Raw genomic sequence first — 19,569 nt, 5'->3', positions numbered from 1 at the left:
AGATGGACAGCCCACGGTGGGACACGGTTACTCGATACCGGTCTGCCTTGTTGCGTTAACGTTTTTTACAGGGATATATGACTCTTGACGTTTTAACAAGGAAGGATAGGTACATATTTTAAAACAATAATACACCACTATCCGCCCCCCACTTTCAGATCCTCCAATATTTTGTTTCCTTTAAGATGGAAAGAGGCCCCAGTTAGAGAGCCCCAGGCAATCTCCGAGCAATAATCCACCCTCCCGGACTGGGAGACCCCACAGGGGGTCTTGTGCGCTGTCCCCCTGCACCCAGGGCTCTGGGGACAGCCTGGTGAAGATCCATAACTCAGGGGCAGAGACGCCACAGCAGAAAGCTTAAAGCGAACAGGTCGCCCTGAGGCCCAGACACGTGCCAACGCAGGGCCGGGCATAAAAAAAGCGACTGCGCACGGCAACGTTACAATCAGAAAAAGAATGACATCGTTTCTATTTCTTTTTTAAAAAAACCAAGACAAGACCTTCTTGAAGTGAGCAGAATATCTGCTAATATAAATGTTAAACTTGTAGACTAAGTTCCCTAAATGGCTGGAACCACGTCTTACTTATCTTGGTATTCAATGCTTCACGTAGTTCCTGACATTCAATACATTTATGTGGAATAATTGGGGGAAAAAAAAGAAAAAAAAGCGACTGGGGATTTGGAAGCCCTTCCCCGAGTAGGCCTCACCCGAGGTTTTATACGCCAAACCCTGCCTGTCCCAGGGGCAGGGCTGTATCTGGACAGCACTTTAAGGAAGCCAGCCAGCACCCCCCTATTCACAGTTAGGGTCCCCAGAATCTGGTGCAGGTCTGAAGGGGCCGAGAACAGGAACAGGGCAGTAGGCAGCGTACGAGATGTGAGCTCTAGTCCCGCCTGGGCCACTGCCTGGCTCTGAGACCCGGGCGCTGCCTTGCTGGCACGGGGGCCCGGCTCTCAGGCACGCTGCCCGCGGGGTCCACTCTCCCACCGTGCTGGCAGGGATGACCTCCGACCTTCAGAAGGGCTGGACTGCCTGGCGTGAGGATTCTGAGCGCAGCCGTCAATTAGCCACGTCTGCCGTGGGTGCGGGAGAGAGGACGGCTGCCCACGTACCAAGAACTGTCATCTTCCACACCTAAACGTCCGGTCAAGGTCCCTCCCAGCTCCACCCACCGCGATTCTGCCCACTCAGCAAAGCCTCACAAGACAGGGGCGTCAACTGACGGCCGCACGCGGGCCTGGGGCCACGACGCCGTCCACCGCCCCGACCGCCCCGGCTGCCCCCACCTCCTGCCCCCATACCCGGGCCCGTCCAGGGCTGCCCGCCCCTCGGGGAACAAGAGATCCTGGAGCAGCACGGCCGCCCTGCCTGCAGCTGCTCCCCACTCAGCCGCAAGCACAGAGGTCACTCCCGGGAAGCAGAGGTGGCTCCCAGCTCCAGGCTGCGGGTGTAGCACCAGAGGGCACCAGGCCAAGAGGCGGGGTGGGGTGGGGGGGTACACGAGCGTCTGTTCCACCATCCAGCCCCTGCCCCTCTGAAAGGGCACGTTGAGGCGCGAACCTGGTACCTGCAGGGTGTCCAGGTGGGGCAGCGAGATGCCACATAATCCCCACAACGCAGGACCCTGGGGCGGGGGATTTCCCTCTCCTCCCCTCCGTGGAGCCAGGGGACCCGCGAGGCGCAGCAGCGCGGCCGGATCAGGACTGGCCCGTGTTTGCGGGAGGGCGGGCCCGGCCCCGAGACAGACTAAACCCACAGAAACTCGCAGTTCTCTCCCGTGAACTTTACCAGCAGACGCTGCCTTGCTGGACCCTGGGGTGGGGGGCGGGGTTGCCTCGCACCCTGGAGAATCTGCGGGCACCGAGAGGCAAGAAGGGACCCTCAGCCCTCTCGGGAGCCTGGCCTGGTGGTCCCCTGCCCCACCGTGGCCAGGGCCACACGTCCAGGACCCAGAACCAAAGGAGGTGGCCGGGGCCCCTGACAACGTGAGGGGGTGGGGCCTGAGCAGTTATTCACTCAATCATTCAAAACGAGCTCCTGCGCAGACACGACGCTGAGAAGTCATAGCTGGGGCACGGCAGGGCCTCTGATGCCGTCTGCCTCGCCCAGACCGACCTGCCTGGCACACCTTCCCCTCAGCCCCGGCTCCCACTTTGACCCTGACGGGGCAGGGACCTCCTCCACCTCCCGCCTTTGCTCACAGGCATGTCTGCGCACGTCTCCTCTTCCCTGGGGCCTCCTGGGAGATACAAGAGCGGCAGGCCTGCCCGACCAGCATCCCGGGAGCTCCTTGGGAATGCAGGTTCTCAGGCCCCACCCAGATCTGCTGAGGCAGAAGCTCTGGGGGTGGGGCCCGGCCATCTGCATGTTATACACCTCCTGAGGGTGCCGAGGGCACCTGAGAATCACCTGGAGGGCTTTCGAAGGGCTCTGAAGCCCAGGTGGCAGCCCCAGCAAGGAGCTCAGCATCTCTGGGGTAGGCCGCCTGTGCGTCTGCCCCCAGGTGATCCCAGCGCACACTGGGGGCAGGGATGCTGGAAACCATGCTGGGAACCCATCTCAGTGGCGGGGCCAGGGCCCAGCCCTTAGAAGCTACAGGTGCGGTCCGCCCTGAAACGGACGTAACGGGACCCCCTCTCAGACCCTGAGCTCCGTGCCACCCCCGTTTCCCAGGAAAGCCCGCGCCCCTGTCCTCACTGCAGGCGCCCTCCAGGGAAGGTCCCAGGCATTACGACGAGGACACACCAAACCGTTTCTCACTGACTCGGCTTAGCGACCGAGCCCGGCTGGGGCCCGAGGACGCAGCTCCCCGTGCCTGGCCAGAACCCGGCCGCCCCACAGCCCCAGGCGGCTGCCGTGGCCACTGTCACACTGCGGTGGAGGGTGGGCACCGACCCGCCCGCATCCGCTGGCTTCACTCTCCAGGACAGCCGCCACTGGTCCTTCTCCTCCTTTTCTCTTCTTTCTTTTTTTTCAAATCTAAGCTCATCGAGAAACACGGCAAGTGCAGCTCCCACCACAGCCTGGGACGGAGGCTCGTCCTCAATCCTGTCGTGGTGACCGAGGACACTGTCCCCTCCCACCTCCGAGGGGTGACCCCGGGCACCACAAAGCCGCAAGGCTGAGATCACACCATGGGTGTGCATTCACACCCACCTCCCCACAAGGCCTGGGGCGGGAGGGGAGGGGCCAGCCCAACTCAGGGGACCCCTGGGAGGGTGACAGCGGCGCACGCCAGGCCCCACACACGCTGAGGGCACTGCATGTCGCTCCATCCCATCCTTCCGCAAGGAACCTGTGGCCCAGAGGGAGCGAGCACCTCCCCCGGGCTGCTCAGCAGTGATGGGCCCAGGCTGGACGTCTCAGCGAGCCAGCACCCCCGATACACGGAGCCGTTGTCAGGGAAGTTCCCAGGCCTCTGCGGCAGGCAGGCAGCCGCCGCTCTCATCTCACAGGTGAGAGGTGGGAAGCCTGTCCCAGGTGGGGCTTAGGGAGCTGGCTCTGAGCTCCACCCACACCACCACCACCTCCACGGACTCCTTCATGAAGACCAGCCCCCCGCAGTTTCCGTGGGAGGTGTCAGAAAACACCTCCCGCAGATGTGTGCCACGTCCCCAGTCTCAAGAAATTCGCCTGGGTGTCGGACTTTAAAGTCAGTTCCGGGGAATACTGTCCATGAAATCCTAGTGCTTCGGCCTCACAGGCACCTCAATTTCTGACGACACTGTCCCCCTGCCCTGGAAAGTGCCTTGGGTCCACTGAGGTCAATGAGGCAACCAAACACAAAGGTGACAAACAGATGAACTACTGGAAGGAAGGAAATACGCCAAACGCCAGATGGAGTCGTCTCTGGGTGACGCGTGAGACCCGCCCTCAGGCTGCGGCTCCCTGCCTTTTCCATCCCGAGCAAGTGTTACATGTATAATGGAAAAAGTAACTATGGAACCAAATTTGATCTTAAAATACCAGATGAGTGGTCACAAATGCTGCTTCTGTTCTTGCGGCCTGAACACTTCTGGGGGCGTAGGAAGGGGTGAACAGAGCGGTGCGGGACCCCGACATTCAAGGTAGTGATTCCATCTCCCTTCAGCTTCTTGGAATGGGTTTCATTTCCAAGACCTCAGATGGGAGCCGCAGATAGTCTGCCAACAACCCACAGCCACCTTTTCTGTTCTTTCAGTGTGGATCACAGGTCACTGGAGACCAGAACCGAACGAGCTAAAGTTTTATTAGTGACAAGGCTGGGAAGGCCTGAACTGTAACTGAGCTGGGCGTCTCCCTGGAATAACTCCAGGCCTGCCGCTGGCCGGGAATACAGAATCATCCAGAAAGACTCAGCGTCTGTCCTCCAGAACACCTCCTGCCCGGGCAGCCTAAGGCATTTAAAGCAACCCCAGATCCCCGTCCCAGGCCCCACGACTCTCAGGGCGGACCCGAGGGCCTTACCCGGACCCAGGAAAGGGGACAGCGGTGGGAAGCTCTCGATGAACTCAAGTCAGGAACTGTTTCCTTAGAGCCCAGGAGCATGGCCACCTGGGGGCCTTGGCTTGCGATAGGGCAGCTTCCTTCAAGCTGTGGCTGGAGGTTTCTGCTGCCCACAGCCGAGCGGGGCAGACCCAGGCTCACACACTTACCTCGGTGCTTCCCAGGGGGACCCAGGGCCCCTTCTTCCAGCTCTGAAGCCCCCACCCCTGTACCAACACCAAAGACACCTCAACATCCAACACGGAGCCCGCCAATGGTCAGCTCCGGACCCACCGCTTAGGGCCTGGTGGCCCCGCTGAACCCTAAATGCAGTAAGTCCTGCATCCCATTCAGAACAGCTATTGGCCTACAGCGCCAAGCCTCAAGTGAGCCCCAGGCCAGTGCCCACAGCCGGTCTGTCCAGCTGGTGCCGAATCCAGGGCCCATGGGGAATCTGGGCCTCCGGCTGGGGTGGCTCCACGTCCCTGCAGCAGTGGGCACTCCGCAGCCGTCCTATGCATGTTACCAAGCAGACCGGCCACCGTCTTTATCCATCGATGTTTTACATTAAACACCAGCACACAGAACAAGTAAAAGAGAGGAAGGGAGGTCTGCTCCCTTTGAGGGGAGGCTGTAAGACCCAGAAACCCCTCCGAGCAACCATTTCCTTGCTGCACCTCTGGGAACCTCTGAGGAACCCCAGGGCTCCACAGGGCACAGTCTGAGAAACGCCAGTGTAGCCCTCAACCTGGGCAGCACCACCGAGCAAACCAGGCCCCGTGACGCAGAACCACCCCGCGCCTCCCCACGCCACCCCCTGCCCTCCTACCTGGAGGCCGCGATCTCCGCCTTCTGCTTGGCGATGGTGGCCGCCCGCTCGGCCGCCTCCACGGCCCGGTCCACCTTCTCGCGGATCTTGCTGGCACGCAGCGGGATGAGGTTCTTGCGCTTGCCGCTCACGAGGATGTTCTGCTTGTACTTGCCCTCCTCCTTGGTGCCGTCGGGGAAGGTCATGCAGCCGTAGCCGTGCCGCCGGTTGCCAGCCCACTCGCCCTCGTACTTGAGCCCGTCCGAGCGCTGGCTCACGCCGAAGCCCGAGCGCTTGTCACTCTTCCACTCGCCCACGTAGGTCTCGGTGGTGGTGGCGTCGGTGTCGTCCTCGATGGCTGACAGCTCGGCCTCGCCCTCGCCCAGGCTGATGGTGGAGTGGATGTCGCTGGCCGTGGAGCTGACGGTGCTCATGCCGGCCTCGCTGCGGAAGGAGCTCTGCTTGCTGCGCTGGCTGGCCAGGCTGCTCTTGGACTCCGACTTGCGCAGCTTCAGCCCGCTCAGCAGCGAGCGCCGGAACAGCCCCTTCTTCTTGCTCTTGAGGATCTCAGAGTCGCTGTGCACCACGAGCACGAAGCCCCCCCGGGACACGGCTGGGCTACTGGCCACGGCGGGGCAGGCGTCGGGGTGCAGTGCGGCGCCGTTGGTGTGCTCGCTGCGCAGGGAGTTGATGGAGGTCCTCAGGGGCGAGCGGATGACTGCTGCCATGCCGTAGGGGACGCTCTGCCGCACGCCATAGCCCTGACGCATGCCGCCGACCCACTGGCCCTGGTAGGTCCCTGCGGAGACACAGGAGAGGGTGAGCTTGAGTGCGGGAGGGCAACGCAGCCGCCACGGTCTGCCCTGTCTTGGGGCAGCTCGGTGAGGTTTACATCGAGGTAGACAGACCATCAGACCACAGGTGCTTTTATGATTCCTGCCACTGATAGTGTTTTTAAAGACCCTTCCCTCCTGCTTCTCACGGTTGGATTTTGTTCTCTCTCTCTTAGAGGTCGGGGAGGGCGGTGGGAGGAGTAAGAGGCTGAGGCAGTCAGCAGTGACCTGCAGGGCTCCCCAGGCCATGCGGGCAGAAGGCCCAACCTGGGAAGACACGGAGGCGGGTGGAAGAGAAGAAGGAAGAAACACATCCTGGGTGAGCAGCTCCAAACAGGGCTCCTGGCCCATAAGGGGCAGCTACAAGGACACAGATCCAGGCTACAAACTGGCTACTGACGAGGCTGCCTTGGAAGACAGTGAGATCCCCATTGCTGGAGGCATCCAAGAAGAGTTGGGAAGGCCACTCAGCAAGGACACCTTAAGGCATGAAAACTGGCAGGCCTGGTATCTCCAAAAGAATCAACATTGCACACCCACACGCACAGCAGCATTATTCACAACAGCCAAAGACAACGTGGTCCATGCAAACAATGAAACGTTATTCAGCCTTCAAAAGGACGGACGGGCAGCTCCGCTACTTGCTACGATGTGGACGAACCTTGAGGACACTCTGCTAGGTGAAATACACCAGTCACAAAAGGACACACACTATTTGATTTCACTTATATGAGATACCTAGGAGTCAAACTCAGAGACACCGAAAGTAGATGGTGGGGATGGGGCGGGGGGAGGGGAGCAGGGAATTATTGCTTAATGGGTACAGAGTTTCCGTCTGCAGTGACGCGAAAGTCTTGAAAATAGATAGAGGTGGTGGTTGTACGACATTCTGAGTATGACTAACGCCACTGAACAGTGCACCGAAAAATGGTTCAAGTGGCAAGTTTTATGTTATCTATGTATCTTTTTTAAAAAAATAAAATTTATTTTATTTTATTTTTGGCTGCATTGGGTCTTCGTTGCCGCACGCGGGCTTTCTCTAGTTGTGGCGAGCGGGGGCTACTCTTCGTTGCGGTGCGCGGGCTTCTCACTGCGGTGGCTTCTCTTGTTGCAGAGCACGGGCTCTAGGCGCACGGGCTTCAGTAGTTGTGCCACGCGGGCTCAGTAGTTGTGGTACACGGGCTTAGCTGCTCCGCGGCATGTGGGATCCTCCCAGACCAGGGCTCGAACCCGTGTCCCCTGCGTTGGCAGGCGGATTCTTAACCACTGCGCCAGCAGGGAAGCCCAGTTATCTATGTATTTTACATAATAAAGTAAACTCAGCAGCACTGGGCCCATATTCTTGCTCTACTTATAGGCTGTGTGACTCCCATGGGATGGGTCTAAATTTCTCCTGCCATAGGTAGTTATGCAAATTAAATGACACTCCACAGGGTGCGGCTCCCCACCCTCTTCCCTCCTCCCAACCCCGCCCCAACCTACAGCTTTTCTTACCTCAGGCTGCAGCTGCCCACGCTGGGGCAGAGGCTCAGGGCTTGCAGCTGGGGTTGTGAGAAGGAACCTAGACTAGCCTCTTGGTCCTGGACGGCCCCTCCCCTGCCTGGGGTGGGTGGCCTGCGGGAAGCTGGCCCTTTAAGGCCAGACCCGTCTGCCTGGACAGTGGTCTCCCTGTGGCCAGTGCAAGCTGGGCGTAGGCTGCTGTTGCAGGGACCTCTCACCCCCAGCTTACTGCCACGGCCACTTGTGGGCTGGCGACAGGGCTGTCAGATAAAACACAGGACGCCCAGTTCAATCTGAATATCACATGAACAAGTAATTTTTAGACATATTACACGGGACATACTTATACTAGAAATGATCTGACTGATGGTCTGAAACTCAAGTTTAATTGGTGTCCCATGTTTATTTGCTGAAGGAATCCAGGTGCCCCAGCTGGGACCTGCCACGATGTCACCCTGGGCTCCACTGGTGCCCCCCCGACCAAAGCTGAGGACGCTCCTACATGAAGAGACTCGGCCCACCTCCCTGCCAGCACCCCTGCATCCCTTCAAGGCAGGCTGGGCTGTCCGCTAAGGACGCACAGGAGCTGCACAGACAGCCTTGTGGAGGCCGTGGATATGGGGGCACAGGGAGGAGTCACGAGTGGAGCAGACACGGGGTCAAATCCAAGCTCCACTCCTTCTGGATCTGTGCCCTTGGGAATGTCTGCTTTAACTCTCTGTGCCTCGGTTTCCTCATCTGTAAACGGGGACGGTGGCTGTGCTGCTTAAACGCGGTAATCCATGTAATCGGTGTAAAGTGTGGGGAGGTCGTTAACGCTCAGTTAACGGTAACTAATATTCATCATCATCAGCAAAACCTTCGGGATAGGGCTTCCCTGGTGGCGCAGGGGTTAAGAATCCGCCTGCCAATGCGGGGGACACGGGTTCGAGCCCTGGTCCGGGAACATCCCACATGCCGCGGAGCAACTAAGCCCGTGTGCCACAACTACTGAGCCTGTGCTCTAGAGCCCACGAGCCACAACTACTGAGCCTGCATGCCACAACTACTGAAGCCCGCACGTGTAGAGCCCGTGTTCCACAACAAGAGAAGCCACTGCAACGAGAAGCCCATGCACCGCAACGAAGAGCAGCCCCCGCTCGCCGCAACTAGAGAAAGCCCGTGCGCAGCAACGAAGACCCAACGCAGCCAAAAATAAATAAGTAATTTTAAACAACAACAACAAAAAACAACCCTTAGGGGTGAACAGCATTTTACCTCCCAGATGAGGAAACTGAGGCTCAGAGAGGGGCCAGGCAGCCAAAGCAGAGGGATTCAAACCCAGGGCTCGCGGTCATGCCCGGGCTCTGCACCCAGTGAGCTCCTGCCCACCGCGTCCCGAGGGTGCCAGACTGGGAGCAACAGCTGGCATCCCGCGTGGTGCAGCGGACCCCACCCCTGAGAAATTGAGTGCCCACATTCCCTCCCTCAGATAAAGGGGGGATAATGGGGAGGTGTTGGGAAGCGGGCCACCCTGCCCAATCACGGAATCCACCCCACGTCTCTACAGGCTGGACAGCATCGTTCCCACCTCCCAGACGTGAACGCAGAGTCTATCACATAAACGGAGACAAAGGCAAACACCAGCTTTCTCTGAGAGACGGAGCAGGCAGCACAAGGGTCCCACGCGGGGGCTGGAGCCTCCCTCCCACTCCGAGCTCCCGGGTCCTGCCACCCTGGCCTTCCACAAGCCTCGACACGGCGCCCCTGCAGACCTGAGTGATCAGAACCAACCACGGCCTCCGAGTCGGTTTCCACATCAGCGAAAAGAACTGCTCAGCGTATTACTCCTCAATTCCGTGACTCCAGGGGTCCCCGAACAGATTAGCAGAGGCTGGGGAGGGTCAGAAATGTGCACGCAGGGTGCGCCCAGACAAGAGCGAATGGTAAGGAAAAGGGAGCTAACAGCGACTCAGCCAGCCTTTGCTCTAAAATACATACAACACTCCAGGTCCTCAACAGATAGATCCGTGGGGACAGAGAGCAGGCTGGCGGCTGCCAGGGGCTGGGGCAGGGGGAACAGGAGTGACTGCTAACGGGGTCGGGGTTTCCTTTTGGGGTGACGAAGATGACGGCCTGGAATCAGACAGAAGTGGTGGTTGCACAACGTGGTGAATGAGTTCTATCCCCGCTGAACTGTTCACTTTAAAATGGCTAGTTGTACGTTACGTGAAATTTCAGGTCACTTACAGAAGACAAGATGGTTAATGACTGGTACACAAAAATGAACGGAAGCAGTGAGAAATATATAATTTCAAATCCCAAAGCAAGACAGAAGATGAGCTGGACCCGTTCTAGGCGCTTTGAGAGTAGAGTGAGGGACACGGGGCTCTGAAACAAACTCCTGAAGCCAACGGGGCCCTGCTGGGCCAGCCTGCCGGGCGGTTCTGCAGCCTCGGGAGAGTAGAGCCTGCAGTGTGTGAGCCAGAAGTAAGGAGCCCTGAGTCCAGAGCTGGGCCTTTCCACCCACCCACGACCGGGGGGACCTCACTCCACCTCTCAGATCTCAGTTTATTCACCTGTGAAATGGGGGTGATAACTGTACCCACCCCCCAGGCACATACAGCAGTGGGCATGGCCTCCTGCACATGGCGTGACAGGGCAGCCGCGCTGTCCTTGCTTGCAGCTTGCAGTTTTTATTGTATTTGCAGTTTTGCTCCCGGTCGGAACACACCTCTGATTTTAGAGCTGAAGTCAGTAAGAAACACGGATGTTGCTATTAGAGAAACACGCTCCAGATCAGCTCTGCCGTGACCTGCCGGGGTAGCTGGGCCCCGCCGCTTGAGAGCAAAGGGCTGGTGCAGAGCAGGAGAGAGAACGCGGGCCCTCAGCGAGGAGACAGCTTCTCCCAAAGGGCGGCTCTGGGCCGGCCTCCACTGGGCCAGAGTCTTTTCTCCTCCCCCTCTTGCTTTCTTGTTTGGGGCAACAGACAAAAGGTTGAATTCAAGGCCCTGATTCCCCATGGTGGTTCCATTGAATCCGGCTGGTTATTTGCAAAAGACTAAATCCACTGTTTTGTTTTATACCCCAAGCAGCTTGCATGTGGAAAGACAGAAGCCAGCCTTGCGCAAAGAGAAGACTACGCACGGCCCGACAGGGCACCACCCTTGCGGTGCTGTGGGGTCTGTCTGGGCCGGTGCAGCCCCCAGGGCAGGGGCAACTTCCTGTCTGCACTCTGCACTCCGCAGACTCCGGGCCCCGCAGCCGTGGCTGCCCCTCTCAGGGAGACGCCCAGATGCGGACAGATCGTCAAGGGGACACCCCTGCTTCTTTCCAGGTAAGCCTGGGAGGGCAGGGTTGCACACAGGTGACCCTCTCAGGGACTCTGCCACTTCCACTGCCACCTCATGTGCCCATCGCCATGAAGATGAGGGACGACCCCTCTGTCCCCATCACCCGGAACCCAGGATCAGGAGATCTGAGTGGGCCTTAGGGAGGCCCAACCTCCCTAAACATGGCCTGTAAGATGCCAACTGGAGCGACCCAGGCTCGTAGGGAAGAGCAAATGAGATGTGACCACCGGCGGGTCTCAGGCAGTGTCCCTGATCGCAGGGCGAGTTAACACGCCCCAAACTCCTGACCCAGCCGGGTGGGCATGGCCAGAGCCTCTGCATTCCTGACAAGCTCCCCAGTGAAGCCAACATTGTGCTCGGGGACCCACTCTGAGGGCCACCGAGACCATCGCTCCAGGCACACGGTGGGCACCAGCGCTGTCTGGCTCAGGACACCACCGGGTCCAAGTCCGAAAGCCGACTCCACCCCGCGCCCCTCAGCCAGCAGAGATCTGGGCCTCGACCCCTGCAGCCGGCATCCTGGGCAGTGTGGACAGTTGGCTCTAGCCAAGTCACTCGTGCCTCCCCAGGGCCCCGCACGCCTCTCGCACGCTTTTATTTTCTTCCTCTGAAGCCCCCGCCTGCCCGCTGAAATTATTCCAACGCGTTCACCACAGAGCCCAGGGGACCAGCCTGGGGACAATGCAGCCTCTGCCATACGTCCAGGAGAGGGCCAGGTCAGTGTGGCCAGATGCGGTGACCTCCAGAGGCCAAGCCCTGGACGGGGGAGCTCTTCCTGGGAGCGGCTTGGAGCCCGCAGCAGACAGGGGCTCAGGCCTGGAGGTGGCTGAACCACCCCTTCTCCTGGTTGACCCTACACGGCGCTCACACACCCAGGTGCCGATGGCACGGCCCAAGTCTTCCCGTCCAGAAACCTCCCACCCAACTGGACTGACCTGGCTTGGCCTGGGGGCACAGATGACTAGGCCCTGGTCAGACTCTGCCCCTGGCCAGCATGTTCTCCCCCTGGGTTGCTGGGACCCTGACAAGGTGATGCCATTGGACTCCTAGGAGGGAGGAGGTGAAGGTCACATGACTACTACCTGCCCGAAGATGCAGAGAAAGAAACGAGACAGGAGCCGTGGACAGAAGCAGCTGGGCCTCTTCCCTCTGAGCAAGGAGAAGACGGCTGCTCCTCGGCCCCGGCACCCGATACACGCGTCCCTCCTTCCCTGAACCCATTTGTCACTTGATGGCTCCTTCTGGGCATGTATGTACCCATATGAACTGAAAGCAGGGTCTCAAGAAGATGCGTATACACCCACGTTCACAGCAGCATTACTCAAAATAGCCAAGAGGTGGAAGCAACCCAAGTGCCCATCAAAAGATGATGGATAAACCAAATGCAGTCCATCCACACAATGGAATATCACTCAGCCTTAGCAAGGAGGAGGGGGCTTCCCTGGTGGTGCAGTGGTTAAGAATCCACCTGCCAACGCAGGGGACATGGGTTCGAGCCCTGGTCCGGGAAGATCCCACATGCCACAGAGCGGCTAAGCCCGTGTGCCACAACTACGGAGCCTGCGCTCTAGAGCCCGCGAGCCACAGCTACTGAGCCCGCGAGCCACAACTACTGAAACCTGTGCACCACAACTACTGAAGCCCGCGTGCCTAGAGCCTGTGCTCTTCAACAAGAGAAGCCACCTCAATGAGAAGCCCGCACGCCACAACGAAGAGTAGCCCCCGCTCGCCGCAACTAGAGAGAGCCTGCAGGCAGCAACGGAGACCCAGTGTAACCAAAACTAAAAATAAATAAAAATTTAAAAATAAAAAAGGGAGGAGATTCTGACACAGGCTACAACCTGGATGAAACTTGAAGACCTTATGCTAAGTGAGATTAAGTCAGTCATAAAACGATAGATACTGTATGACTCTACATTTGAGATTCTTAGAGTAGTTAAAAATCGGACAGAAAGCACAGTGGTGGGTGCTGGGGGGCAGGGCGGTTATTGTTTAACGGGTGTGGAGAGGTACAGCTTTACAAGATGGAAGCTTTCTGGAGATGGATGGTGGTGATGGTGGTGGTACAACATTATAAATATATTGAATATCAGTCAGCCACATACTTAAAAACGTTAATATAATAAGGTTTTGTTTGTCTGTTTTGTTTTGTTTTTGCGGTACGCGGGCCTCTCACTGTTGTGGCCTCTCCCGTTGCGGAGCACAGGCTCCGGACGCACAGGCTCAGCGGCCATGGCTCACGGGCCCAGCCGCTCCGCGGCATGTGGGATCTTCCCGGACCGGGGCACGAACCCGTGTCCCCTGCATCGGCAGGCGGGCTCTCAACCACTGTGCCACCAGGGAAGCCCCAATAAGTTTTATGTTACGTGTATTTTACCATATTTTAAAAAATGAGACCATGGCGGGGGGAAGGGGGGGCTTAATCCAGTATGACTGGTGTTCCTGTAAGTGACACCAGGAGTGCACTCAGAGGGACAGCTATGTGCAGAAGAAGCAAGAGGGTGGCCGTCTGCAAGCCAAGGAGAGAGGCCTCAGGAGAGAGGCCTCAGAAGAGCCTGAACCCAGCCTCCAGAGCTGCTAGAGAATAAGTAGCTGCTGGTTAAGCCCCCCGTCTGTGACATTCTGTTACAGCAGCCCTAGCAAACTAGTACAGGATTCTCAGTCTCTAGCCAGGTGACCTACAAACTACATAAATTAGAACTAAAAGTTAGGAGAACAAATCTAGAGAAAAGATAGAAAGCCAGGTGCCGAGAACATATCAATCGCGAATTAAAAAGAGCGCCTTCTCCCCTCCGGCGTGACACAGGAAGTTTCTGCGTGAACCAGGAAACCATGCCCCAGGGGACCCAGGCAGCTGAGGAACATGGGGGGAGGCATGGGACCAGACCCGGGACTATCAGGAGGAAGTCTTCACTCTGAACAGAGACCCTGCCCGCTTCCCCGGCCCACCCAGGTGCTGGCGGCTGGAATTCCTACACCCAGGCAGGACGGGGAGAATTTCTCTGGAGAAACGGGATCAGGCCAGCAGTGAAGCCTGCACAGAGCTTTCGGTCAGCTTTCTAGTACCTTACTGCAATAAGTGAACAGCCCAGGGTCATCAGACACTTGGAGAAAGCCTCCAAGAGGAAAGAGACCAAAACATACAAGTAAATGCAGAAAAAATTGGAGGGAATCATGAAAAATGCAGGGTGTGGAAGACATAGATACCAAACATTAAATCCTCATAGAGATAAGGTACTGTATCCTCAAAATAAGAATCAAAGGCAATAAAAAAGGAAAAAGAAAAAAGAAACAGAGAAAAAGAGCTCCTGGAAGTTAAAAATGTGATGGCTAAAATAAAAATTTTGATAAGTGAGTTGGAAGATAAATCCAAGGAAACCTTTCAGAAACTAGAACAAAAAGAGGTGGGCAAAGTAGTGAGAAATAGTGAGAAGAAAATTAGAGTCATTCATGAGTCATCCAGAAGGCCCCAAATCTATAAATTAGTAGTTCCAGAAAGCAAGGAAGGAAAATTACCAAAGATATAAGATGGGAAAGAATTGGAGGATGTGAGCATCCAGGCTGAAGGGGCTCACAGACACCCTGCACGACGGAGGAAAGATTCTCATACAAAGTCATGAGAAACTTCAGAACCTCAGTGAGCAAACATCCCAAATGCTTCCAGAGAAGACAGACTTCACACGAAGGACTGAGAGTCAGCAGGGCATGAGACCTCTTGACAGCAACACCGAGACCTAGACCTCAGTGGGAAATGACCCCCACCCAAATTCTGAACAAAAATGATTTTCAATCTAGAATTACATATACAACCAACTTATCAAGTCATTAAGCCACAAAAACTATCTATCTTCCATGCATCCTTTCTCAGGAAGCTACTGCAGGATGTACTCCACCAAAATGAGGGAGAAAATCACAGAAGAGGAAAGACATGGCGGTGGGGGGGGTTGTCCAACAAACATGACGTGGCAAAGGGAATTTCCAGGAGCAATGTTATATATGTTTACACAAAAATGCCACGGACTTGAACTGTGAGGGTCCGCTTATACATGGATTTTTTCCATAGTAAAGACTACAGTACTACATGACTCATGGTTGAATCCACAGATGTATCCACAGATACAGTAGAACCGCACATACTCAGGGCTGACTATCAATTACACATGGATTTTCAAATGTGTGGAGGGTCGGAGCCCCTAATCCCAACACCGATCAAGGGTCAACTGTATGTATCTTCCAGCAAACACTGAAGGAAAATATATAAATCTAAAAAACGTGTATATACTGTATATAGAGAGAGAGAATCTGGTGGATGTTTCATGCAAAACGCAGCATTGAGAGATATTTTTCTGGGCATTTGGAAGTTGAGCAACGAATTAACCACTGTTTTAAAGAAAACTATGTATTTGAAAAAATGAGGCGATTACTAACTCAAGCTGCACGTGAAAAGTATCAATACATGCGTGTATACAGAATCAGTGCATTGCTTGCCTCAATACCCCAGTCTTTTAATAATGAGAGCTATGGATTTAACAGAATTGACCTAACAATGCTGGAATGGTTAAGAAAGGGAAGAGAAAGGTGGTTCTAAAAGACAGAATCTTCACCTACCATAGTAGGGAGTCAGTACATAACAGCTAAAAGTGATCGTAAACCAAGAAAGCAGTAAGTACAGATGTAGAAACTTGGAGTTAAGTGTCTGGAGACACAGCTGAAGGAGTTTAAAGTTGTAGTTCTGGAAGCAGTAGAGGGAGGGGGCTTTATTCTAAACACTGCTGTTTTTAGCATTAATTGACATCTTAAACTGTGGGCACATCATCTTGATAAAAATTAAAATTTTTCAAGAGGGATGGGAAGAAAGACTTTCATGAGAAAAGTCTCACAATAGTGACGTTATGCTTGCTTTTCCAGCTGTAGAAACTAAGACTCAGGATTTGTGCCTCATGGGGGCCGGGATCCGAACCTGGGTGTTGGGGGAAAGCCCTGCTCCTCACAGAGGACACTGGCCTGGTAGGTGCCCAGCCCGAGTGTTTAGCAGGTTGGTGGGAAAGCCAGAAAGGGGGCCCAAGTGGCAGGTCGGTGGCCTTCTTGGGGGGACGGAGGGGGCAAGCTTCCCTGAGAAGGCATCAGACATGTCAGACTGGAGGCAGGAAAGTGACCGGAGAGGCCATGAGCATCGCATGCAGACGATGGCCATTGCCGCGCTGAGACCAGGTCACCAGCCAGGAAGCCACCCCAAGGCCGGGAGGGGTCGAGAGCAAAAATAGACACCACGGAGACCAGCAAACACGGGCCCCACGTTCATCCTTGTGCTGCCCAGAGGGGAGGGGATTCAGGCGCGGCTGGCCTCAAACCAGGGAGCCACCCAGGTGTGCCCACCTCCACGGTGCGGGCAGGGGGTCCCCAATGGCTGGGGAAGGACCAGACTCAAGAAACAAGCTCAACCAGCACCCTAGGCCGTGCCCACCTGGCCGACTTCACGCCAGCATTGCTCCTTCTGCTTTCCTCACCCGTTCATCCTGGGAAGGTTTAGCGGGGTTGTTTTGTTTTGTTTTTTTAAGTTTAGACGTTATAGCTTTAGGTTCACAGAAAAATTGAGTGCAAGTACAGACACACATGAGTGCGGTGCATTTGTTACAGTCGATCAGCCAATACTGATACATCATCACTCCTGGTGTCGCCCATCCTGTGATTTTGGACAAACGTAACGACCTGAACCTACCATTACCGTGTCACACAGAATAGTTTCACTGCCCTAAAAATCCTCTGCACTCCACCTATTCATCCTTCCTTCCCCCAACCCCTGGCAACCAGTGTTCTTTGACTGTCTCCATCGTTCTGCTTTCTCCAGAAAGTCACACAGTTGGACTCATACGGTATGAAGCCTTTTCAGGCTGGCTTCTCTGACTGTCGTACGCACTTAAGGCCTCCGCGTCTTCTGTGGACCTGAACCATACTGTGTCATCCACTCCTACTCCAGAGCATCTTTGTTGCTTAAGTTTTGGTGATTATGAATAAAGGGAAGGTCTTTTCTACGTCAGAAAAAAAAAAAAAAAAGAAAAGAGATGGACCTAACTTCCGAAGAATGAACCCTGTTAAGTTTACCTTGAGAATTTCCCCACACTGGCTGCCTTCTCAGTTGCAGGCACCCGGAAAACCTTCCAGGGCAGCCCAGTCAGAAACCACGGCCACGGTGTCCAGGGACACCATCGGCTGACATCTGCTGAGCTCTCACCATCCACGGAGGGCCAGGAGCTGTCATCACAACAGGGGGCTCAGAGAGGTAAGGTGACTTGTCCAAGGCCACACGGCAGGAAGGGGCGAAGATCTGAACCTCCCCACTCAGCTGTCCCCAGAACTGGAAGGAGCCACGGGGATGTGGGGGCCAGCCCCAATGCCCCCTGTTCCCCACCAGAGGAGAGGCCCACACCTGGCACCGTCGGCTGACGCATGCACATCGAGGATGAGTCAGAGAAGTGGCTGGTCTGTAGACCCCGAGTCAGCGTCCTCTCCCCTGGGAGCCTGGCCCCCTCTGAGCCGCACTCCCTGAGGAGACCCCCTCTGCTCGCCTGTCGCCCTGACCTCCCGGGGATGGCAGAGGCTCCTCTCCCCCCTGCCAAGTGCTCACGGCAGGTCCAAGCCAGTCAGTTCCCACAGAGAGCCCATGAGGGAGACGCTGTACCCATTTTACAGGCAGAAAAACAGACGCGACACGGTTAAGTCACTTGCCCAAAGCCCTGACGGAGGCGGCTCAGCTAGGACCCCCGCCGTGTGCCAGATTCCCAGGCCCACTGCCCACCGAAAAACAGAGGGGTCAGCATCGAAGAACACAGCCTGCAGTTCCAACTACACCAGGTCCCTCTGGACCGGGGGTCCTCACTCAGAATAGCAGGATGACTCATCCTGAAGGAGGGTCCCTTCAGGACGCAGCTCTGCACCCGACACCCAGGAGCTGGCCCCGGGCGTCAGGAGAACCCTGGGTTTCGCGCAGGGGAGGCCGGCTGCTGCTTCGGACGCCACTGACAACAAGCACTGTCTTCTCTGTGGTGTGAATGGTTTCAAGGTGCAGGCTCTGGAGACCCGGGCATCCCTGACTCCAGCTTCCAAGTTTCAGCCCCATACCCTGTCGGGCCTCAGTGAGCAGGGACCACCCTTGTTCACCCTTCATGCCCCTCCCTCTGGGCCTGAACAGGGGAGACAGGAATAGAACGCAGGGTTCCCAATCCCGCCATCCGGGGAGCACCCTTCCCGGACCCGTGCTCCCCTCTCTGGTCACCCAGCAGGCACTGAGGCTCAGCTGCCCGAGGCCCGCAGGGCTGGCCTCTCACAGGTCAGGGGTTCATGGACGTAACTGTGAGGTGGGGCAGCAGGGGGTACAGGGCAGGGATGGGAGGAAGAATCGAGGGAGCCCCCTCACGGGAGAGGGTCCTTGACCAGAGTGGCCGGAAGTCAGGCAGGTCTGAGCTCGGATCCTGGACAGGTGACCTGACCCGAGCCTCTACTTCCCTATCTGCAAAATGGGGGTCAAAGTTACTTCTCTCTCGGAGCCACAGAAGAGGAGAACAGCGTTGGGGTGAAGAGCCAGGAGCTGGGGTCAGACCGACACTGCACTGCCCTCAGAGCTGGCCCGAGTCACCTAACTTTGCTGGGTCTCCGTGTCCCCTGCTGTGATGAGTGACAGTGACAATACCCACCCCATGGGATGCTCGTGGAGAGTAAGAGGATTCACACTTGCAAAGCACCTCAGGATCGTGCAGGGCGCGTGGCAGGCGCTGCGCTAAGTACGTCACATCACAAGCCGCGATAGTCTGGCCCGTGACCAGGCGGAGGACCTGGGGGGCCGCAATGGACACGGGTGGCCATGGCTGCTCTGTGCTGCAGCTCTCCGGCAGCATCAGCGTCACTTGGGACCTTGATGAGATGCAGATTCTTGGGCTCCCCCGGGCCCACTGAAGCAGAAACTCTGGGGTGGGCGGACCACCAGGGCTGTAACGCCCTCCAGGTGACTCAGATGCCACTCGAGATCAAGAACCCAGGTTGTCCTGTTAGAACCACCTGCAGGACCTTGAAAACTAGTAACTGACACCCAGTCCACCCAGAGACAACGATTCAGTGGGTCAGAGGCAAGACCTGAGCAGCAGAGGATCTTAAAAGCTCACAGGTGATTCTTATTTCAGGACCAACAATCGTTTTCTTTCTTATGTTATGTTTTTTGAGGACCAACGATCTTGTTGCTGAAAATCTGCCCCATGGTCAAGCTCCCAGCTTCACCCCAGGCAGCAGCCTCTGTCTCACACTCTCCGGGGAGCCCCGCCAGCTCTTCCCAGGGCAGGTGCTCTATACACACACACCAAACACGCCAGGAAGGTGGCCCAGGCCGCAGGCCGAGCACCCAGATTAAGGTGGAGGATTTGGGGGCTTCCCTGGTGGCGCAGTGGTTGAGAGTCCGCCTGTCGATGCAGGGGACATGGGTTCGTGCCCCAGTCCGGGAAGATCCCACGTGCCGCGGAGCGGCTAGGCCCGTGAGCCATGGCCGCTGAGCCTGCGCCCCGCGACGGGAGAGGCCACGACAGTGAGAGGCCCGCGTACCGCAAAAAAAAACACAAAAAAACAAAACAAAAAAAAAATGGAGG

The 19,569-nt window shown here is 56.6% G+C and overlaps 1 protein-coding gene across 1 annotated transcript in view; it reads right to left on the bottom strand.

Annotated features, from left to right (window-relative positions):
- Positions 1-19,569, bottom strand: part of JPH3 (junctophilin 3) — a 79,238-nt gene that overhangs the window by 39,630 nt on the left and 20,039 nt on the right. Inside the window, exon 2 of the mRNA XM_065899162.1 lies at positions 5,296-6,073. Coding sequence (XP_065755234.1) covers positions 5,296-6,073 — 778 coding nt within the window. The remainder of the gene's footprint in view (positions 1-5,295; positions 6,074-19,569) is intronic.

This window comes from Phocoena phocoena, chromosome 20, assembly GCF_963924675.1.
Source record: "Phocoena phocoena chromosome 20, mPhoPho1.1, whole genome shotgun sequence".
NCBI lineage: Eukaryota > Metazoa > Chordata > Mammalia > Artiodactyla > Phocoenidae > Phocoena > Phocoena phocoena.
The sequence above is the reverse complement of the archived record's forward strand: the minus strand, read 5'-3'. Positions and strand labels throughout refer to the sequence as shown.